The sequence below is a fragment of the Canis lupus genome, chromosome 6 (assembly GCF_003254725.2).
Source record: "Canis lupus dingo isolate Sandy chromosome 6, ASM325472v2, whole genome shotgun sequence".
Taxonomy (NCBI): domain Eukaryota; kingdom Metazoa; phylum Chordata; class Mammalia; order Carnivora; family Canidae; genus Canis; species Canis lupus.
The window spans coordinates 5818679-5842531 of NC_064248.1; the positions used below are offsets into that span (position 1 = coordinate 5818679).

The window sequence follows — 23853 nt, forward strand, 5'->3', positions numbered from 1 at the left end:
CGTGCTCAGAACACGGGTGTGCAGGGCTGGGTCCCCCCACGGTCTCCTCTGGGACACCTTGGAAGAGCCTACCTTTACCTGGGGTCCTGGCACCAGACGTATGAGCAGGGAAGGGGCAGGGTCTGGTTTATCTTTTTAAGAGATTTGGTCAGCAGTTTGCTTTAAACTAACATTGAGAGGGGGCTGTGGGTGTGGGTATGGCGGGAACAAGACTGGCCGGGGTTGACATGATCACTGAAGCCGGCTGATGGGCAAAGGATGAGGGCTCACACATCATGCCTTCTTCCCTACTTATGCATAGGCTTAAAATTTCCCAGCATTGAAAATTACAAAGCTATATTTTTCAAGGCTATCTGGCTTCAGTGCAGAGAATGGCCAGTGGAAGGACACGGGAGGTGCCAAGGAGGGGCTGGCGCGGGTGTCCAGGGCAAGGTGTTGGGGCCTGGCCTAGAAAGGTGGCCATGGGGAGGAAGAGGGTTTCAGAGGCTAGGGCAAGGTCAGGAGCATTTCTGATGGAGAGATGAGGGATGAGTCAGCTGAGCAACCATCTGTGGGATTGTGGGGCCAACTGCTGAGATGGGGGGCAGGGTGCGGGTGTTCTGTACATGTTACATTTGGGATGCTCAGTGGTGTCCCCCCCTAGACCTCACAGTGACCTGGAGCCTCCAAATGGGACTTTGTTTTGGAAGAGGGAGTCTTTGCACATGTGATGGGTTAAGATGAAGTCATATTGAATTAAGGTAGACCTCAGACCCAGTGACTGGTGTCCTTATCTGAAGGCCCAGTCAGAGACTCAGGGACATCTAGGGACAAAGGCCATGTGGGGACAGCCAGTGACTCAGTTATAAGCCAAGGAGTCCTGAGCAGAGCTGGGAGAGAGGCACAGAGCAGATTCTCCCCCAGAGCCTCCAAAGGGAGCCAAGCCTGCTCATCCTTTGATTTCAGACTTCGGCTTCCAGAACAGTGAGAGAATAAGTTTGCATTGTTTTAAGCCACCAAATTGTGGTCATTTGTTACAGCAGCCTCTGGAAACTGCCACAGGTGCCCGTCCCTCCCTCCTCCTGGGGGAGATGTCCAGTAGGCACACCAGTGGGGTGCTCAGGGGGAGACTGAGGGAATCGTGAGCTCACAGAGGACCCCAAATGACACAGACGGGAAGCTCTGGGGGACACCGTAGACAGAGGGGCACATGGGCCCTGGGACAGGCCAACATTTAGAAATCAAGAAGGAGACTATGAGGCTGGAACTGGGGAGTGAGGCCAGGAGGAGGACAAGCAGAGAGATGGGGTGACAGCTGGAGGGACACCAGGAGCTCACAGGAATGTTCTGGGTTTTATTTTTGACTCTCAAGATGGGTGGGGATGAGTGGAACTTTGGGATCATTTGTATTCTGGTCATTATGAATATGGTCACAGTAAAAACAGCAGCAAGGGGACCCCAGTGCCCCTTGACAGACTGTCACTGTCTGTCATTGTCTCTCCCAGCCTCTCCCAGTTGGAGCTGAAGGTGCTGGGATGCAGACCTGATCCAAAGCCAGCCAGCCCACTGGCTAGCCTGTGGAACCAATCAGATTCTCTCCAGGGGACAAAGATGAGTGCTATAGGAGGTGGGTGCTGGAGCCTGGGCGGGGCCAGGAGGCTGGTGGGTGCGTGGCCAGGAGAAGGGAGCAAATGTGCCAGGAGCCCAGGAGACACAAGGAGAGAGACAGACAGACTGCAGCCTGACCACGAGTCAAGAGAAGAGGGACGCCTCTGAGCAGAGAAAGAATGGGTTTGGCTTCTGATGCTATTTCTTGCTTTGGGTCCTTGAACTGCTGGTGATAGGTCCCTACAGACTTTCAGTAAACCTCCTGTGGAATGGAGCAGGGGTCTCTGTCCCTTGCAGGCACAGGTGTTTTTTTTTTCCAAAAGCCCACGGCAACCCCCGCAAGAGGGCAGCCACTCAACAGGAAAGTCAGCCACATGCAACCACGTGACCTGTCTCCTTGGCTAAACGTACAAGAGAACGTCCTATGCTGGGCTAAAGCTTCTACATCGGGGCTGTACCCCGACATCCATCCTGTAAGTGCAGATGGCAAAAACTGCCCCATGAGGGGCAGCTGGCAGTGACCCTATGCAGATCACACATGTCCCTCCCCTAGCCGGGGTCATCCAGGGACAGGACAACCAGAGGCACACTTTTGCTGGGCAGTGATGTCATGGGCTCCTAAGGCAGCTCCTTCACAAAATCAGAAACCATAATTTCCAATTTGAGCTCGGTAATGATCTAGTCAGGGGCACACGGCTGGCTCAGTCAGTGGAGCCTGCGACTCTTGATCTTGGGGTTGTAAGTTTGAGACCCATGCGGGGTGCAGAGATTTCTTAAAAATAAAATCTTAAAAAAATGGTCTAGTGCAGGGATCCCCAAAGTATGGCCCCTAGAGCAGCATCCCCTGGGAACTTGCTAGAAATGCAAATTCTCAGGGTCCCACCTAGACCCTCTAAACAGCCACCCTGGGGCTGGGCTCAGCACCCTGTCTGAACACGCCAATTCTCAAGTCTGAGAATCACTGACCCAGTTGGGCCAGTGTGGGTCAGGCCAACGTATAGAGGGCTGAAATCACTGTCCCCTGCCCCAGCTGGCAGCAAGGCATCCTCATCCCTTGTCACCTCCCAGGAAGCTGGAGGACAATGACCGTGAGGCATTCCTGCCTACCCAACTGTGGCCTTGAAAGCCCTGAAATCTGTGGTGTGGTGAGGACAGCTGGGGGTGGTAGGGAGCTTTCACTAACTGATGGGAGCACCCTCAGTCCCTCGGCGCAGAGAGGGTGGGGTGGAATGGAGAGTGAAAGGTTCACCTTTACCAGATCACCTGTCCACCTGTCCAGGTATGGTAATGGAGGAGGGGCCGTAAGGGCTCATCCTCACGGGCTGAGCTCAGGAGCCAGGAGTCCTGGGTCCTGGTCCCAGGACTGTTTTGCCATCTTTGAGTTCTGAGACCCAACAACAAGCTACTTCCAGCTAAAATTTCTCCTAGAATCCAAGACAAATGAAGGACCCAAGGGATACCTTTAAGGCTACTGTCCAACAAAGAAGGAAGGGACAGGGGAGTCCAGCCACTATGTCCTCAGGCCTGGTCCTCTGGCTTCCCTTGGTCCATCCCATCTGGTTGCCAAACCAAAGGAACCATGGCCCCTCCGGGGCTCTGGGAGCTGAGCCATCCCCACCTCTGACACCCCAGTCTCTCATGACTTTTCCCGGGGGCCCCTTCTGGTTTTCTCCCTTGAAATGTCCCCAGCCCCCTCCCAGGGAGGCCAGAGCTGCTGCCTGGCCCTTGGGACCATTTGCCCTGCAGGGCGGGGCGCGGGGAGCAGAGTAGAGCGAGGGGCAGGGGCGGGGCGGTTCTCTGACCATTACCTCCAAGTCTCCCTTGGTGATGGACTCCTCCTCCACTCGGAACTGCAGGTCCTCCACCTTCCTGCAGGGGGAGAGGGGGCTGAGCGGGCTGGGCCCAGAGCAGTGGGCCTCACCTCCCAGCAGCAGAGACTGACCCCAAGGCCGTGCTGAGACTGCGCAGAAGGCACCGTCCAGGAGCCCCAGCTGATGGGGACAGAGCCTCCCAGCACCTCCAGACGTCCCGACTTCTACTCTGAGACCCTCAGCCTCTCTAAATGGGGGTTTGTCAGGCAACATCCCTCCTCCCTGGGGCCGCTGTGGGACTGGGTGGGAGGACAAGGGAAGATCGGGGGTGCTAGCCACTGTGCGGTGGGGAGAGAGGGGTGGGGGGTGCGCTCTTGCCCTGCCAACCTCATTCTCATCCCCGCCCCTCAAAATCAGAATCCAGGGTCCTGGGGCTGCTCCCTGATCAGGGCCCCCCCACAGCCCTGCTGCAGGCGTGGAAGCCACCCTCGGGGAGACATGTTCACCCTCCTGAGCGCCAAGACAGCATAAGGGAGACACAGGCGCCTTATGGCTCACAAAGCTGCTCTTTCTGTGGCCTCCTGACAGCTCCCAGCACACAGATGGGGACCCGGAGGCCCAGAGACCTGCCCAAGGCCACCCAGCATGTCCAGGGGCCTGGACGCAGGTCCCTCTGGAACGCAAACCCCAGGACATCTTCAAGTCTTTTGCTTGTCAGCATCCTGCATGTCGCCATGGGAACCAGATGTGTGGGCCCCAAAAACAGTCTCAGGCAGATATAAATAAGCGCTTCTCTCTTGAACTCAGACGGTAACAACAGCCTGTGGCTCACAGGCCTCGGCTGGAAGCCCCCAAACAACCCCAAGGTGGGGGCAAAGGGTGGGGGCTGCATGAGGCAGTGCGGGGGGACAGAGGGGGCCCCAGAAATCTGGGTGTCAGCTAGGGGCCAGGGAGAGGCCCTGGGCCAGGAGAGGCCCTGTCTCCCATAGGCTCTGTCTCACCAGAGGACCCAGGACCAAGTCAGGCCAGAGGCCCCACATATGGGAAACAGCTCCACCGGCTACAGGGGCAGGACAGAAAGAACGGGTGTCATCGCCAACTGGCCCGTGGCCTCAGGCAAACCCCTCGCCTGTTGTGAGCCTCAGCTGCTTCCTCTGTCACATGGAAGCAACACCCCAGTCCCGGGCTCATGGTAAGACTGTAACAGCCAACACAGGGAAGGCCTCAGCAGGGGCTGACTGACATCTAGAAGCAAGGGATTTCCAGGGGCCTTCTGTAGCTGCTTCTTGGAGCCTCGGTCTTCTGACACAGCCAAGTTGGGAGCTCCATGCACGGCTCCCAGCCCAGCAGGGTGCTCTGCAGATGCAGCTGGCATGAGAGGGGGCCCCCCCTCGTGTGTTCCCCTCAGGATGCACTCCACAAGCTAGGAAGGCAGGAGCCCCAAAGCCTCTCCCCCACTCAGGCAGGAAGGAAGGAGTACAGCGGAGGAATGTGGTGACTCCTGTATGTTTAGCACCATGTGGGGTGCTTTTCTCAAGCCTGCAGGGATGGGGATCGTCACCCCACTTTACAGATGAAGGGCAGGCCTGCAGAGGTCCAATGCCCCCCAGGACTAGGGCAGGGGTGGCGCATACCTCCGCTCCTCCTCCAGCTGGTTGGACAGATCTACCTTCTCCTTCCGCACACTCTCCACCAGCAGCCGAGCCCGCTGCAGCTTCTCCTCGGCTTCTGTAACATACTGGGCCCCGAGTGAGGGCCAGGGCAGTGTCAGCCTCCTCCTGGGACTGGGGTCCAGGTGGGGAAGGGCCGCGAGAGAGGCGGAGTGATGCAAGGAGCCAGGTCGGCCGCTGCGACCACCTGCACACCCCCACCGGCTGGTTGGGCACAGAACGTGAGCGGGCACCTCAGGTCCACCTGCACCCAATAGCCAGCACCCCAGCACCTACCACATCCCTCAATACCCAGGGGCTGATGACCTGCTGTCTTGTGAAGGCAGCACACGGAAGCCTGGCCTTAATCAGTCCAGCACTTGAGGGTGGGCCAAGCCAGACTCCAAATGGGGATGGGGATTCATTTCACGTAGGAAATGAATGTCTATATCAGGAAAGAGTAAGCAAGTGACAGTAGCAGACCAAGTCTACGGGCAAGGGCTCCTTTCCCAGAAGCCCTTGAAAGAACGATCTGAAATGTGGACAGCTGTACAGCAAAAAATGTGTACATGAGTATATTTAGACAAAGTGAGTAACTGGAACCACCGCAGGGGACTGGCCACGTTGGTGAGGACACAGACCACAATAGATGGCAACGTGGCTGCGAAAATGGAAGAATTTTCCATGACCTAGAAAATGCTCCTATTCTAAGTAGGAAAAAGCATGATATATCCAGGTTCTGGATCCATCATCAGGAGGAGGAGGAGTCATCATCATCATCGTTGTCATTATCCTCTTAGGATTCCCCATACACACCCAGTTCTCTGCATGAGGGTGGCCCACAAGGCTGACCCGGGGAGGCTGTCGGTACCCTCTGGGCAACCCCCCCCAAACCCCTCGTGCCCAGCCACCTGCTCGTGCTGCGCCTTGAGCAGGGCGATCTCCTTCTCCACTTCACAGATGTGGCTTGTGGCTTTGGCCACCTCGGCCCGCTCCAGGTCCCGCTCAGCCAGCAGCTGCTCGATGTGCTGCTGCTTCTCCTTTAATGCCTCTTGCAAGGCAGTTGTGCCGGATATCTTGCGGGCATAGCGCGAGGAGGTCTCTGTGAGCTGTGGGGAGGCATGGGGGCAGACAGGTCTCAGGGATTGGCAGCACCATCGGGGCAACAGCTCCAGTGCCTCATCTACCAGGGTCCTGCTCCTAGATGCACTACACAGGGGGTGGGGGGATCATGATGTTTGAGATCCAGGGAACTCTTGGCCCTCAGGAGAGTCACAGCCTCTGGGCTCATGGTGGATTTCCTCACACATCCTAGACTCCCAACCTAGATGCAGTGTGCACAGAAGGCCCTGTGCCCAGCAGGGCAGCCTCACTCAGCCCCCCTCGCTCAGGGTGATTGTAGCAACCCCTAACTCTCTGCCCTGCACCTGCCCTCCACCAATACTACCTGTCCAATATCTGTATGACCCTCCTTAACTCCCAGGAAAGGAGTTAAGCTACTGATACATCAGTAATACAAAAATTACAACAAATGTAAGTGGATCAATCTTTCCTATTAAAAGATATAAACTTGGGGCGCTTGGGTGCTAAGTTGGTTAAGTGTCTGCCTTTGGCTCAGGTCATGATCCCAGGGTCCTGAGATCGAACCCCACGTCAGACTCCCTACTCAGCGGAGAGTTTGCTTCTCCCTCTGCCTCTGCCCCTCCTGCTGTTTGTGCTCTCTCTCTCTTGTTCACTCTGTCTCTTAAATAAATAAAATCCTAAAATAAAAATAAAAGATACAAACTTTCATCTTATTTTTTCTTTTTTAAGTAAGCTCTACACTCAACATGGGGCTTGAACTCACAACCCTGAGATCAAGAATCGCATGCTCTACCGACTGAGCCAGATGGGGGCCCCTAAGCTTTCACCTTTGTTCAAAAATCCCACCAGCAAGTCAGGGGAGACTGGAACACCCGGATCTTTCTGTCCCTACCCTCCCCTCCACCCTGCATGCACACACACACCCCAGGGTCCCCCTCCCCAGCTCCACCCTCACCAGTCCACTGCGGCTGGGCCGGCCCCCAACAGAGGAGGCCACAGAACTGACAGAGCTGATGGAGGAACTGCTGGGGCTGTGGGTCAGTGCTGAGACACCCATTGCCATGCGCTTGGTCTTCTTGGCCTTGGCCGGACTGGTGGATGGGAAGCCGATGCGGATTACCTTGTGGATGGGCGCGAAGAGACCAAACTTTGGTGGGCACTGGAAGTACCTGGGGGAGGCAGGAGAGACCCACACTGCCATCACAGCCCCACAGCCCGGAGCCATCCCTAGCCTCCCCCAGCAGAGATGGGGGCTTGTCCTTAGGGCCCTAACACCCTCACCCCATGACCAATAGGCAGGACTCCCAGAAAAGGAACAGAGGTAAGTAGGGCCTGAGATTCCCCACAGACATAAATAACCACCGGGCATATTTAGCGGGGGTACAACAATGACCCAGCACCCACTCTGTGCCCATCCCCTTACATGAGTGCTCATCTCTATCCCCAGCCACTCTACTCTTATCCACATTCCACAGATGCAGAGATTTAGGCTCAGAGAGGTTGAGGAGCTTGCCTGTGGTCACACAGGTGGTTAAGTGGCAATACCAGGATGGAACCCTTCTGGTCTTCTGGGCTTGGCTCCCACACACCACTCAGAGGCCCCCGCCCCAGCCATATCTGCAGCCCCCACTCTTCAGACTGCCCCTGAGCCACCCCAGACCCAAGGAACCCCATGACCCTTGGCCCATGGGGCTCCCAGTTTGGAGCAATAAAAGCCTAAAGGAGATATCTGGGGAGAGGAGTAAGGGCTGCTGCCCAACCTACCCCCCGAATTCTGAAAGCAAGAGGGAGTTGAGAGAAACATTCATCTTGCAAACAGGAAGGCAAAGTGTTGTCATGGAAACTCGGGACTATCTTTTCTCAAAGCTCTCTGGGCACAGATCCTACACAGACTGGGGAGCTGGGCCAGTCCAGCTTCTGCCTCTCCTTGAAAGTGCCTCCCCATCCCACCTCTCCCTGCAGGTGGGTCTTCACTGGGGCCATCTCCCCTGCACAGCAGACCTTTCTCAAGCCTACTTCAGAAGCAAAAACCCTACTCTCCTGCAAGAGCTGGTTGAAGCATGGCTCCTCCCCTGGTGGCTTGGCCTGCACTGAGGTGACCATTCCTTTCCAGAACTGTCATGGCCTCACCTGGGCCACACAACCCAGCCCAGGGACAGCCAGCACAGGCAATGGGGCCACCAGGCCTTAGCCCCACACCCCTGCCAGACCCTGCTCACCCAGAACATCACACCCCCGCCCCAGACCCTACCCAGCATTCCTGGCAGTCAGTTCTCTCTAATCAGAGAGGGTGTGAGACCTGGAACCCACGCATGGCTCCAGGGCTCTGGACAGTGTGGGATTATTTCCTGTGTCACCCAGGGGGACTCCTGGGAGGCAGGGGACCACTCCCTCATTCTTTTCCCACATAGGCACATGTGGCATGTAAGAGGGAACACAGAATCAATGACTCCCCTAGCACTTGCCCGGGACTCTGTGACCTTGAGCGATGACCTCTCTGGCCTCTGTTCTCTCATCTGTAAAATGGGGATGCTATTCCCACCACCTGCTTTGGACGGCAACTACACCGTGGTGCCTAGCACAGCCACCCAGAGCCTCAACACCGGCTTCCTCAGATGCCCCAGCACCCGTCCCAGGTGAAGAGGAGCCCCCTCCCAGATACCCTGGGGTAAAGTCCAACATACCTGGTGCCCGCCACTGCCCCATCGTTCTTCCCAAGGGGCTCATCCAGCTCCACGCCACACCACTCGCCCTTGGCAAAGTCTGTTTCCCCCACGTACCGCACCACACCGGTCTTCGTCCCGCCAACCTGTTGGCACACAGAGAGAGTCGGGTCCGGAGGATGCGGTGGGCACAGGCGGAAACAGCATGGGCCCATCTCTCCCTTCCAGTGTGCAGGGGACAGGAAAGATGGAGGAGGAAGAGGAGCGGCCCTAGGACAGTGGGGAGGGATTCGGGTAGAACCAGGGCTTCCCAGGGCTGTCCCATACAAGCCCTCTGGAGACACACAGACAGATCTGCATTGAACTCTGCCATGTACCAGCTGTGTGAGCCTGGCTGAGTCACCTGACCTCTCTGAGCTTCAGCATCTTCATCTGTAAAAAGCATTTGTTTTCCTTAATTTTTCTCCCTGAGGAGGGACACCTGGGTGGCTCTGTGGTTGAGCGTCTGCCTTCAGCTCAGGGTGTGATCCCAGGGTCCTGGGATCTATCCCACATCACACTTCCCACGGGGAGCCTGATTCTCCCTCTGCCTGTGTCTCTGCCTCTCTCTCTGTGTCTCTCATGAATAACTAAATGAAAATATTAAACAAAATTTCTCCCTGAGGATTAAGTACTTATGTGCAGCATCTGGCACACACTAGAGTGTCAATAAACACCATCCTTAAAAATGGTTAAACGGTGGTCGCCAGGAGCTGGGGGGAGGGGGAAATGCGGAGTTGTTTAATGGGAATAGAGTTTCAGTTTTGCAAGATGCAAAAGACCTGTAGATTGGGTGCCCAGCAATGTGAATATACTTGATATTACTGAACTGTACATTTAAGAATGGTTATGAAGCTCGATTTTATGTGTATGTTGCCGTAATTTAAAAACACTCACAAGACAAGCCAGTAAGCGTGACTATTACTTTTAAAAAGCTTAAATTTTTTAAAATTACACTTTTCTATATAGTTGACCAACCCTTGAGCAACACAGGTCCACTTACACGTGGATTTTTTTGATAAATATGATACAGTACCTTGAATGTCTTTTCCTTACGACTTTCTTATATTTTTTCTAGCTTGCTTGCTTGCTTTCTTTATTCATGAGCGAGAAAGAGAGAGAGAGAGAGAGAGAGAGGCAGAGACACAGAGAGAGGGAGAAGCTCTACACAGGGAGCCCGACGCGGGACTCGATCCCAGGTCTCCAGGATCACACCCTGGGCGGAAGGCGTCGCTAAACCACTGAGCCACCCGGGCTGCCCTCTCACTTACTTTATTGTAAAAATACCACACTTAACATATGTAACATACAAAATAAATGTTAATCAACTGCTTACGTTATTAATAAGGCTTTCCATCAACTGTAGGCTATTAGTAGTTAGGGTTTTGGGGAGTCAAGAGTTATATGGGGGGACACCTGGGTGGCTCAGTGGTTGAGCGTCTGCCTTTGGCTCAGGTCGTGATCCCAGGATCGAGTTCCACATTGAGCTCCCTGCATGGAGCCTGCTTCTCCCACTGCCTGTGTCTCTGCCTCTCTGTGTCTCTCATGAATAAATAAATAAAATCTTAAAAAATATAAACCTCATAACTCTATGAGGTGGGCAGCATTACCCTACTCCTAGAGGAAGAGCCTGAGGTTCAGAGTAGTGAGTGAGTGGCAGTCTGGTGGGCTTCACTCTGCTGTTTCTTCAATCCTAGCTGAGCACAACGACCAGGCCACACCGTCCCGGATCCCCTCACCCCCAGGTGGGGGTCTGTGGCACTACTAACCCCTGGCTGCCCCAGGGAGTCCCTGCTTCACCCTCGATCCTCAGCTGCCCCCAGACCCCAGTCTTTGCCTTGTCACTCCCTCCCCTCAGAAATGGAAGCAAGGCAGTAACAGTGGAAAGGCTTCCGAAGGGGATGGATGTGGCGCTGACCCCCCGCCAGGTCAGCACCACCTTGGGACACTCATCCTCCGCCCCCCCCCCCCCATTCTGGGTGTGGCGGGCCCTGCCTCCAGACTAAGGATCTGCCTCTTTTATGTATTATATTTTAATATTTTCTTAATTCATTTAGTATTTAATTTCCTAAAAAATTAATAGACTTTTGGGGAACAATTTTAGGTTTATAGAAAAGCGAGCAGAAAGTACAAAGCATTCCAGTAATAGCCACTTGCCTCCTTCCCAGCACAGTCCCCTCTTGTTAACACCTTGTGTTAGTGTGATACATTTGTCACAATGAGGAGCCACTACTGACACATGATTAAGAACTAAAGTCCATGGTTAACATCAGGGTTCACTCGTGGTGGTGGACATTCTGGGGGTTTTGACGAATGTATAATGACAAGTATCTACCATCACAGGATCAAAAAACGTAGTTTTTCTGCCCCCGTTCATCTCGCCTTTCCCTCAACCCCTAGCAACCACTGATCTTTTTACCATCCCCAAAGCTTGGCTTTTTCAGAATGTCAAGGGTTGGCATCAAAGCACCGTATGGAGCCTTTTCAGATGGGCTTCTGTCACTAACCAATGTGCATTTAAGGTTCCTGCATGTCTTTTCATAGCCTGATAGTCTTGAAGAACCTTCCACGGTCTGGATGGAGCATGGTTCTGTTATCCACTCACCTACTGAAGGATGTCTTGGTTGCTTCCAATTTTCAACAGGTATGAAGAAAGCTGCTATAAATATTTGTGTGCCTGATTCTGTGTAGGTATATCTTTAATTCATTTATGTTTATACTAAGGACCATGACTGCTGAATCTGGATGGTAAGAGAACATTTGGTTTTGTATGAAATGGGTGAACTGCTCTGTGAAGTGGCTGTGCAATTCTACATCCCCACCAGCAGTGCGTGAGAGCCCCTGATGCCCGCTAAGAAAATACCCGACTGTGCACCAGGCCCCCGCCTCCCTGGGGATGGGTCCCACCCCTCCCTTCTCCACCACCTGTGGGTTTTCTGGGCCCAAGTCTCTCCTGGCTGGGCCAACCACCAGCTAGGTCCTGGCTCTCAGGGAGCAATGGTAGTGAGCAGGCTCAGTTCATCTGTCTCTGAGGGACTTTCCTCTGGGAAAGTCAAAACTGGTGATTCACTTAACCCACCTCAGCCGCCGATCAGGGTGTCGCCCACAGGATGAGAGAAAAGGGTCCCAGAGCTGCCTGGCTCTGCCATCAGTAGGGGAAGCAAACCAGCCCCCTCTCACAGGGCTGCTGAGGGTACAGCTAGGGGCTCTTGTCTGAGGCTGGAGCAGGGGTGCCAGGGTGCTGGGGAGGGAGGGTACAGAAGCAGGGATGGGGGTGTTGGCAGGAAGCAGGCTGGTCGGGGAGATGGATCGCTCTCAGGGAATGGAGGGGACAGCAGTGGGAAGCCCCTTGGAAGTCCTCTCTGAAGGTGTCCACAGCTGCTGACCTGAACGACAGCCAGCGAGGGGACACTGGGGCTCAGCTGGCCTGTGGAACAGGGACATGGTGCCAGCGGGGTCTTACTGGCTCAGGACCACCCACAGGGCCCTGAGTCCTGCATCCAGCAGGTATGTTCCAACACCTTCCTGGCACCAGGCTCTGTTGTAGGCACTCAGGGCATAGCCACGTGAACAAAAGGGCCAAGACCTCTGCTCGTGGGGCTCCCAGCTATGGCAGGAAACAGGCAGTAGGGGAGGAAGTGAATAAATGCTATTAATCCAGGTGGTTGGCAGGTGCTGGGCAGTGTGACATCAGAGGCCTCTATCTCTGCGGAGAGCCCATGGTGAGAAGCCAAGAGGAAGTGGGAAGCCATTGGGGACAGTGTCTTGGAGCTGGAAACAGCCCGAGACACTGGAGGAGAGGAAAGGAAAGTAGGCAGGTGCAGTCAGGCCTGGCCAGGATGGAGGGAGGGGCTCTGAGTCAGCCGATGGTGGGCCACAGGAAGGCAGATGGGTTGCCTCCCAGATGAGATGGAAGCCTCTGGGGTGCTGGGACCTGGGTGGGGGCAGGGAGACCAAGGAGGAGGCAGATCCGTTGTCCAAGAGAGAGGAGTTGCTGGGGGGAGGACACCGTTGGCTGGGGATGGATTTGGGGGTGTCTTAGAGATAGCAGCAGAACCCTCCTGAGGGGTCCCAGGGTCAGGGAGGAGAATCAAACAGGGCACGAGGCCGAGTCCCAAGTTCCTGGCCTGGTCAGCTGGAGACACAGGTGTGTGTTCAGAAGGATAGGGAGGAGCAGGTCAGGGACAGGTGTAGGGGGATAAACAACTGAGTTCTGTTTTGGATATGTGTGACAGGTTGTGTCCCCTAAAAGATACACTAAAGTGCTGGCCCCCATACTTATACATGTGACCTTATTTAAAACTAAGGTCCTGGGGCACCTGGGAGGTTTAGTTAGTTACACATCTACCTTTGGCTCAGGTCATGATCCCAGGATCCTGCGATCAAGCCCTGTGTCGGGCTCCCTATTCAGTGGGGAGTCTGCTTTTCCCTCTACCCCTCCTCCCTCCTCGTGATCTCTCTCTCTCTCAAATAAAGAAGATCTTTAAAAAATAAAGAGAATAAAAGTAAGATCCTTTGGATGGGATTGAGTGAAGGTGATGTCATCAAGGTGGCCCTAATGGGATATGACTGGTGTCTTGTAAGAAGCATGAAGGCACAGGTGGAAGCTGGGATGATGTGGCTGCTGGCTAAGGGATGCCAGCAGCCTCCAAAACTGAAGAGAAAGGCAGGAGACAGATTCTTCTCTTGACCTTTTGGAAAGCCGGTGGCCCTGTGGACACCTCTGACCTCAGATTTCTAACGACCAGGACTGCGAGAGTGCCAATTTCTGTTAAGGACCTAGTTGGTGGCACTTGTTACAGCAGCCACAGGAAAATCATACACACTTAGTGGGGATGCTGAATAAGAGCCTGATGGGACAGACCAGCCAACGCTGGAGATCCAAGCCTGAGTGTGACTATCCTAAGTCCCAGGCCCGGACAGAAGAACACGAAGAACACTGGGGAGACAAGCTGAGGCCAGAGCTCTGACCGGCACTGACCTGAGAAGGGGAATAGCAGGGAGTGGTGGCCAGGGAGGCAGGGGAAACAAGGAGAAGGTGTGGAATCCTAGAAGTGGAGGGAAGAGAGTGCTGCTAAAAGGAGGCAGGGAGACACACAGTGGCTGATTCTGCTAGGCCTGGGGTCGGGGGTGAAACAAAGCCAGAGAACGGGCTGCTGTATTTGCAACGTGAAGATCCCCGGCAGCCTTGGGGGAAACGGTGTCCCCAGAGCCGAGGGTGCGGGAGAGCGGGAGTAGAGACCCGGTGCACAGGCAGGCCTTTCAAGGGGTTTGGCGAGACGGAGGACAGAGAAGTGGGCATAGTTGAAGGAAAACACAGGGTCAGCGATCATTTGGTTTTTAAGGTGGGTGAAGCTGGAGCAAGTGAGTGGAGATGTGCAGGGAAAGAGGAGCCATGGCGGGGAAAGAGGTCCTGCGCAGGGGTGGGTAGGAGCCGGCAGCTGGGGCCCCAGACGGAGAGCTGAGGGTGGTGGGTGCAGAGGCGGAGGTCAGAAAAGCATGGCTCATGGCTGGAGGATGTCCAGGCTCTGGTCGGAAAGGTTTCCTGTGTGTCCTAGGGCAGGGGAGAGGCAGGAAAGGACAGAGGCAGGGCAACCGGCCTGTGGGCCCCAGCAAGTGCTTGACCAATGACAGCCAAGGCCATCAGGTCATCACGAGCCGCTGTGCGACCTCAGGGAGGCTCTCTGAGCCCTGAGTACCTCACTGCACCTGGGACCCCCGTGGCCGTGTGGACTGCCCTTCATGGACTTTTTTTTTTTTTTTTTTTTTTTTTTTTTTTTTTTTTTTAGATTTTTTATTTATTTATTCATGATAGTCACACAGAGAGAGACAGAGAGGCAGAGACACAGGCAGAGGGAGAAGCAGGCTCCATGCACCGGGAGCCCGACGTGGGATTCGATCCCGGGTCTCCAGGATCGTGCCCCGGGCCAAAGGCAGGCGCCAAACCGCTGCGCCACCCAGGGATCCCCTCCTTCATGGACTTTAATGCAGACAATAGCTAACACTTCCGGGAGCTCACTCGGAGCCACACCCCTTCTAAACACTGCACACAGGGTAGGTGAACTATTATCCCATCTTACGGGTGAGGAAGCTGAGACACAGAGAGCATCAATAACCCAGCCATGAGTATTTAGCCATTACATGCATGGACCCCAGAGGGTAGCGGAGAAGCCCCAGTGAAACCAGGAACCACAGGTATCTCTGAAGAGCAGCATAATGTAATGGACACAAATACTGCTCATGCCTTGGACCCAGCTCAGAAGCAGGTTTTGTATAGCTGGTGAAGCTGACAGAGCTCTACACCGGCTGCTTCCACGTCCCTGGGAAGGGCCCTGATAATGCATTTATAGGATTACACGATTTAGAAAATCTGCAAAGCAGTATTTTGGGGGCATTTTCCTAGAGTCCCTGTCCTCAAATAAGTTCTGGCCTCCATAGTCACCTGCATCCAACATATAATTTTTTTTAAAGGTTGGGGTAGGGACAGGAAGGTGACGTGGCAGGTGTTTACAGCAGGCACAGAGGAGAAGCAGCAAGTTCTGGGGTCAGTCAAGCCAGCTGGATCCTGGCAGTGAGCAGTGCACCGGGCTACAGGACTAACCCTGGCAAAGCTGCAGATGAGGGTGGGATGGGGGCACAAGGGGCTCCATCCCCTCAGCAGAAACAAATCCCGTGTCCAAATTCTTCTCCCCCCCAGAATCCAAGGCAGTTTCTAGGGCAGTCACAGGTGATGAGTGTAAATAGAGGAATGAATGGTCTATCACCTCATGGCTCTATGATCCTGAGCAGGCTGCGTGATCCAGGGCTGAGCTCAAGTTTTCTCATCTGTAAAATGGAAGGATGACTCCCACCTTCTAAGGTAGTGGGCAGGACGCAAAAAAAAGACTTGGTACAAAAAGTGCTGGGCCCAAGGCACAGGGTGAGGTATGCCCCCAAGAAAGCAGTGGAAAGCCCACAGGGCCCATCTGTGCTGGCTGCTGCTGGCCCTGTTGGTAGGCTAGGACCTGGTGGACACGTCTAGAGCAATGCCCACACCACGCAGGTTTGTATGTCCCCTGCCCTGCACACCCCATTTCCACTCCCTGAAGGGGGAGCAGATGCAAGGGGGAATTCCAGACAGGATCAAACTGGGGTTCAACCTCCCTGCTCCCCCAGCATGGGGACCAACCAGAGCTGGCCAACACCCTGAGCCTCCATTTCTTACCCCAAAGAGGTTGCAGACCACACTGAGGGCACTCACATGACACTAACCAGGCCCTGCCAGGACAGAGCCCTTAATAACTGTGAAGACTTCAGCCTTCCACCAACCTTCTTAATGCTCTCAACTATAGCAGCATGATACTCTCTGCTCATTTTGCTGAATGGACAGATGATGAATGAATGAATGAATGAATGAATGGGGATGAAGGTCAGTTAAGTGACCTGCCCAACATCACACAGCTGGGCAGTAGCAGAAAGGGCACAAACCTGTACCCAATTTCCCCGTTGTGGTCATGGGGAAAGGGGCCCTGGGCATCCCCAGAGACAGCTCAATGAGGCTGTAAGGCAGCGTGCCTGGGTCCCGCTGGCCAGGCAGGGATGGCTTCTCTGGGAGCCATGGTAGGAACAGCAGACAAGAGCCCTAACACAAGGACAGGACACTGAGAGTCCAGCCTCCCAGTCCCATAGCAGCCCCCAGGGACACTCCCCTGTTCCACTCCTGACCCCTCCCATCCTGTCCCTTCGAAGTAGCAAGCAAGATGTGCTAACAGCATGGATCTGCTCATGCTACTGCACCAGCCTCTCATAATTCCCTCTGCAAACAGAACAAAACCCCTCCACCCCAGGCCCCACGGCAATAGTGATCATCGTGTCACAGCTGATTAGGCGTCTCAACCACCTGACCCTGGGCCCGAGCTCTTGAGCACTGCAGTCCTCAGCTTTTTCCAATACAGACCTGGCTCATGGACGCTGGTAGGCTGGATCAGTGGATGATTAGCAGAGCTAATACCCAAGGCGCACTTCCCTAAGTATCTGGTACCAGCTGGAGGCATTTCAACCCATTTTATAAGTGGAAAGCTGAGGCCCAGAAAGGCTAAGACACTTGCCCAGGATCATGTAGCAACAGTCTCCAGAACTCACTTTACCTGTGTCCCTGGTCACTCTGTGATTCTGATGAGGACTGGGCGCCCCAACCTGGATCCTGCCACAACCCCCTCCAAATATCCCTCTCCCCCCACCCCCACCCCAGAGGTCCCGTGTGCAGGGCTGGGGGGAAGAGACTCACCAGCACACGGTCTCCCAGGCGCAGGTCCTTGTCGCCACGCTTCACGGAGCCGCTGTCCGAGAGGTTGGAGCCCGACTCGTTGCCCGTCTTGACCGAGCTGTTGAGGACGCTCTCCCGCAGCGGGATGACCCTGCTGCTGAGCGGCGGTGTGGCCGTGCCCGAGTGCAGTGACAGGTTCTGGGCGGTGAGCGACTCCACCGAGTGCGCATCGCTGCCCGAGCCCTCGGCCGTGGGCTGCCGCGTGAGCTTGGAGGGCCGCGTGAAGATGCCCTGCAGGGCCGGGCACTCGAAGTAGCGCACACCACCCACGGCGCCGTCGTTCTTGCCCACCGGCTCGTCCAGCACCACACCGGCCCACTGGCCCGGCGCGAACTGCGTCTCGCCCAGGTACTGCACCACGCCCGGCTTCACGCCGTTCACCCACACCCGCTCGCCCACCGCGAAGTCCCCCAGGAAGTCATCGCCCACCTCGCCCGCCTTGGGGCCTGGCTTCTCAGTGGTGGTGGCGGCGGCAGCAGCGGCGGGGGCCACAGGGCCCGAGGCCTGCTTGTGCAGGGGGGAGCCTGTGGGGCGGGAGAGAGGCAGCGGTCAGGGCCCGAGCACCTCCTAACTGGTGGGGAAACTGAGGCAGGTGTGGCTGGCCACAGGGCCTTGGGCAGCCCGAGGTCTCACCCTATCTCCTAACCCTGGCAGCGGGTTCCCGGGATTCAAAGCTCAGCAGAGTGCTTCCTTGGGAAGTAACACCTTTCACCACTCAGGGGCACCCACGAATGAACCCATTCTCGAGGGTTACTTGCAGCCACCTGCCCATCCCAGTGGGTGCCAGCCCCTGGCTGTTAAACTGAGGCCCCCCTATGGCCTCCGGCTGGACTCAGAGCCTGAGGGTGCTCTCTGTATCCCTCCGCCTCTGCCCCAGTCAGCTGGGGGCCCCACCAAACAATCTCAGACTGTTCTTTGACAGCTGGTGACAACCAGACACCTCGGGGCAGGAAGGGGCCAGAATACTGTCTTGCTCCACTCCCGAGTCTCACCTCCCCTACCTGAGCTGCAGCCCAAAGGGTCAGGGCTGCAAAGAGCAGGGAAAGTAAGGGGGGAGTGCGTGGGAGGCAAGCCCTTCAAGCCCACATTCCTGGGGCTGAACTCTGGCTCTCTGGACTCAGGGGTGCCCTGGCCTAGCCCCTCTTTAGAGGAGAAAGGACCCTGAGGCTCAGAGAGGCCACATAGCAGAAATGGGACTGAAACCCAGGGAGAGGCCTGTCTCCCCAGCCTGGGCCGTGATGTTCTACAGCCCGCTGAAAAGATGGGAGGGAAGGCAAGCAACTAGCTCAAGGTCACTCGTGAAAGACAAAGCAGGGCCCCACCCCACGTGCTTTGTGTGTATCTGGCCCTTGGGCCTCACGGAGGGCCTCCTGTGCAATGGGGCTCAGGAAGCCGGCCTGTTTGCACCGCAAGGTTGGGAGGCTGCCTTCTACTTTCCACCAGACATAGCATCAAACAGAGGAGGACTCCTTCTCTGCTCCAGAGACTGATGCTTTTGTGAAACAGAGATGGGAACAGGAGGCAAGCACATGCTGCCACACCCCCAACAGAGCTGCCTATGTTTTTAGTCCTTTCCGAGGCAGCCAGTGGAGGGGCCGCAGGGCAGTGGCTCCCACCACACTCTTCCTCTCAGCCAAGGCCAAGAAGCCCTGGGCACTAGGCCTGCCGGGATGCTGTATTAAGATTGGAAGCCAGAGCTTCTGGGGGCTGGGGGGAGCCACACAAGTCCAAGGTCAAGCCGGACATACAAGACCAGCCCCACAGGTTCTCTCTGAGGGTCACTGGCAGGGGTAACGGGGAGCACGTGGCACCCAGGGCCTTGGCAGCCAGATGGGGGGTCCTGACCAAGGGGATATCTGAACTGTGACCTAGGTGCTTATGAGATCAACGGGCTTCACTGCTGAACTTCACTGACAACCATAGTAATCACTCCCATTCACTGATGCTCTGTGCTAAGAGGCGGACATACAGCAGCTCATCTGACCCTCGTGGTTAATCCTGCGAGGTGATTTTTGTTATCTCTGATTTACAGATGAAGAAACAGACTTGGAGAGATCAGGTACTTTATCTAGGCTCCCAGGCAACAGGCAGCAGAGCCTACTGGCCACAGGCTTCTGGCTCTTGATGTAGGGCCCAGATACACATCAAACCAAAAAATGTGCACTAAAGCACCTACCGTGCCAAGCCTCAAACTATAATCACCCCAAATCCCTTGGACTTGCTTGAAAATGGGTGCATTTTCTAGAATCTGGCCTAACCCCAACTTGTCTTTTACTCCATCCCATGTAGGGATGTTCCCTTCTACTTTGTTTAGAGAAAACCCCTGTGTGGGGGTGGGGGACCCAAGGCTCTCTTCCACCACCCAGGCCCCACCAGGCCGATGCCACAGTGGCTGAGAAGCAGGCCCTGGAACCCCAGGGAGGCTGTTCTCAGTGCCTGGCCCATACAAGTTTTGACGAGAATAACTTATATGAAGACTAAAGAATTAAAAAAATAAAAATAAAAACCCACAAAGGGCCCCAGGAGGCAGAAGAAGGGCTTCCAGACAGGTTTTGGTGACCTTGAGCGAGTGGCTCTCCCCTGAGTAAAATGAGGCAGGTGCTGAGCTCTCTGCAGCTGGCATAAAACATGCAGAGTATCATTAGCTTGGACCTTGTCCTGCTGGTTCCCTGTGCCCGGAGCTGAGCTCCTGGGGGCCCCCAGTCCTGATCTAGGGCAACCCCGTATTATAAGGAACTCTGCAGGGATCTGGGAAGTCTGTCCACCCTCCCAACCCCCTACAGATCCAGTGAGCAACTTCCTGAGGAAAAGCTGCTCTGAAAAGCAGCTGTAGGTGGAGGAAGCCACACACTGGAATATGGCCCAGCCCTCCCCTCCTCGTGACACTGCCCAAGGAGCCATGGGGTCCGTCAACACGGAGCCAACGCCATGGTTATTAAGATAGCCGCTACCACCTATGAAGTGCCGATGGCACGCCCCTCGACAGACTGGATACTTTCTCTACGTTATATTCTTATCGTGCAGATTAGGAAGTAGAGGTCATGACTCTTGTCCAGAGCTGCCCAGGCAGGAGTCAAGCCCAGCTGGTCTGGCTCAAAGCCCTCCCCCTTGCCAGGCCCCCATGTGCTCGTGTGTATGGCACGCACCCTTCCCTTATCCGTTTCTAGAATGCTTCCCCGTGCCCTGGGGCTCTATGATGCACGCTAACTGATCTGGGCAGCTGTGCCTACCTGGCCTTGATGCTTAGAGCACAGAGGAGGGTCCCAGGTCGAGGGGGACCAAGTGTGGCTATTCTTGGCGAGAAGCTGCCCGCCCAGCTGTCGCCCTCCCCAGCTGTCCCGAACCAGGCAGGCCCTCAGGTAATCTTTCTTCCCCACCCTTGCCCCTTCCAGGGTCACAGGCCAGAGACCAGCTGTTCCAGCAGCTGCTAAAATCCAGGTCCCAGGCCTGTCGCGACGATCATACTTGGGGGTTTCACATCATTTTTCCTCTCTGGCGCCCTGGGCTGCCCCAGCCTGGTGGGGACAAACCCCCGTCCAATCCCTGACTCGCACTGGAAAGCCTCCAGAGGCCTGGGCTTGGGAAGGTAAGGAAAACCTGGAGAGAGCCCCCTTCCCTCCAGGGAGCCATCGGCAACCCATGGGCGAGGCCTGGCCAAGCCCTTTTCCCTATCTGGGCCCATTTCCACACAGGGCAACCAAGGGCTGAGCAGAGACAGCCAGGACCTCACAGTCTCCTGTCCCACCTGTTGTCCCAGAGCTATCAGACCTGGCTGGCTCCCCCGGCACACCCCCTGGGTCTCTGAGGCAGGTTCCTGAAGCTCCCTGAGGGTAGGGCCTGGGCCTCCCTCCCTCCGAGCCCCCCAGCATGGAGCAGCCTGGCCCCCACACCCAGCAAGCCCCCAAGAAAGCAAAGGGTAGCAAGAAACTTAACCCTCTGTGTAACACTTGGTCCTTTTCCCAGACCCCAGGCACACGGGAATTTACTGCTGGTTTCAAGTTCAAAGCAGGACTTTGAGGAAAAAGGCTGAGGGGCCTGGTGTGTGTGTGTGGGGAGGGGGGGGGGTAGCAGCAGCTGGTGGCCTGCTGCAGTGGAAGGGATGCCCAGGCCAGAACACATTCCCCCCGCTCCTGCCGCAGCTTGGGTCCCACCCTGCCTGGGGAAGTGGGGAGAGACTTGCCCACACCTGCCGAATCTCAGCTGCCCGGGACCCCATTCCCAGAGCACCCAGGGTCAGACGCTAGGGACTACAGGCACTGACAAATGGGGTGCAGATAACAAGCTAGATTCATGGGGGCCTGGGGCTGGAGAGAGAAGGCTCACTGTGAATGGGGGCAGGAGCGCCTTCCAGAACCTCTGCCCTGACAGTCACACAGCTTACTCCTCACCTCCTCAGAGAAGCCCTCCCTGACTGCTTCTCCTAAAAGCCAGTCCACCTGCATCGCCCTCTACCCGCTTCATCCTTCCAGAGATCTACCTGTGTTCCACCTGTATGCTTGCCTCCGGTACTTAAACAGGAGCTCAAGGGGCTCTGCTTACACTCTAGTGGCCAGGCCAGCAGCCCCTCAATGCAAGCTCCCTGCTCAGAGCTGGTCCCGTTCCCAGAAGGAGGGGCCGCCATGGTTCTTCCCGTCCCATTCCTTCCACTAAGGACAGAGGCTCACTCCACGCAGCTCTTGGTTCACAGGGTCTCCCTCCCACCTCTGCACCTCCCTGAGCCCACCATTTGCCCTTCGTTTCTACAGGAAAGCTATGAACGCTCTCCTCCTTTTAGAAGCCAACCTCTATCCCCCTTTGGTCTCCCCACTATCTCTCGCCTCTCCCCCCTCAGTGGCTCTCCCTGCGAGCCACAAACACCACCCCCAGCCCACAAAATAACAGATTCCCCCACTGACACCCCACCTGCGGTCACCCACTGTCCTTCCCACAAACTAGCTTTTCTCCTTCTATTTAAATGTTCATGCTACATAAGATCATTCATGTCCACTGCAGAAAAAAATACAGTCACTGACTTTTTTTGAAAAAAGGAAAGCATCTATAGCTCCACCATACAAACACAATTACAGTTATTATCTTGGAACACGTTTCTCCGGACTTTATCCTGTGCACATACGTGCATACATATACTGCGCACCTTAAAAAACACACACAAAGTGGGGCCGTATTTCAGGGCACCTGGGGGGCGCAGCCAGTTAAGCACTGGACTCTTGGATTCGGCTCAGGTCGTGACCTCATGACTCATGAGATTGAGCCCTAGGCCGGGCTCTGCGCTCAGTGGGAGTCTGCTTGGATATTCTCTCTCTCTCAAATAAATAAATAAATTTTATTAAAAAACAAAAGAGGGCAGCCCAGGTGGCTCAACGGTTTAGCGCCACCTTCGGCCCAGGGCGTGACCCCGGAGACCCGGGATCGAGTCCCACGTCGGGCTCCCTGCATGGAGCCTGCTTCTCTCTCTGCCTATGCCTCTGCCTCTCTCTCTGTGTATCTCTCATGATTAAATAAATAAAATCTTTAAAAAAACAAAACAAAGCAGAACAAAATACCAAGTGGGGCTGTATTTACATTACTTGGTTCTCTGCTCTTCTGGACTCCTCTCTGCCTCCTCTGCCCATGCCTGCCCCCCTGGTGGTCCTCCGTCCACCTGTGTTCCAGCCGGTGGGGTGCTGGGAAAGGCTTACCAATGAGGTCTCCAGGAGAAAAGTAATAACCCCAATTTGTAGCGTTTGCCAATTTCCGTGGTCAATTTCAAGCTACCAGCATGGTGTCGCTGAACACAGAGTTGAAAAGAGATTATATAGTGTTTCCACCATAGAGCAATAACCTCAAAAACACAGATACGATAAAATCCTAGTTCTCTCTATAGACTCCCTGAATGATGGACAGGATAGAAGACCGAGATGCACCAAGTCTCTGCTCTGTCTCCAAAGCAGGGAGCAGGAGGGGCGAGAGGCAGGAGGAATGTCCCCCTTCTGTGGTCGGGACCTGGGGAGCCCTGGGAGCGCTCCCCCTACAACCTAACCCACTCCTGCACCTTGAGCTACTGCTTACATGCTGCCTTGTCCCTGCTAATCATTCTCCTTGTAAAAGAGAAGACTTAGAAGTTGAGCCCCAACTGCTCTCTCCAGTCCAGATCCCTTCCCTGGCTACCAGACGTGCCCTTCTAACAGCTGCCCCTGCCTGGAAGTCCCCTAGGACTTCACACTTGACATTCTAGATCACAGTGACCCCTTGCAGGAGCTCCTCCTCTGTACACCCCAATTGTACAGAGAGTGTATCCCCCAACGCCCATTTATTCAGAGCACAAGTCCTCATTGCCCCTTCCCCCTCACCATAGCCCCTAATCCAGTAATTCATCATATCTAGTAATTCCACAGAAGAAACAACTCCACCTCCCTCTAGAGTCTCAGAGGCCCCTCTAGAGATCAGGCCCGTGAGACTTCACACCATCTGACACAGCAGCCTCCAGAAGGGTCTCTCTCAACCTCCAGCACCCCTTGTCCTGCTTCACCTGCCCCCAGAGACACTGGGGACCCCCCCCTAAACACAAACCCACTCACGTCATCACTCCCCACCCAGGTCATTTCAATGCTAGACAGCAAACACTTTCTAGGTTAACCTAGGACTTTTAGAACAAGCCTGTATTACTTTGGTTAAAAATATCATAAAAATGAAATACAACAGGGACATCTGGGTGGCTCACTGGGTTAGGCGTCTGC

General features: G+C 55.2%; 1 protein-coding gene across 3 annotated transcripts in view; it reads right to left on the reverse strand.

Annotated features, from left to right (window-relative positions):
- Positions 1-23853, reverse strand: part of CLIP2 (CAP-Gly domain containing linker protein 2) — a 72307-nt gene that overhangs the window by 20353 nt on the left and 28101 nt on the right. For all 3 annotated transcript variants that reach the window (XM_025425776.3, XM_049111053.1, XM_025425774.3), the window contains exons 4-9: positions 17099-17661; positions 8815-8939; positions 7086-7299; positions 5959-6156; positions 5033-5136; positions 3396-3456 (exon numbers count right to left, since the gene is read on the reverse strand). In XM_025425776.3, the coding sequence (XP_025281561.3) occupies positions 3396-3456; positions 5033-5136; positions 5959-6156; positions 7086-7299; positions 8815-8939; positions 17099-17661 (1265 nt within the window). The remainder of the gene's footprint in view (positions 1-3395; positions 3457-5032; positions 5137-5958; positions 6157-7085; positions 7300-8814; positions 8940-17098; positions 17662-23853) is intronic.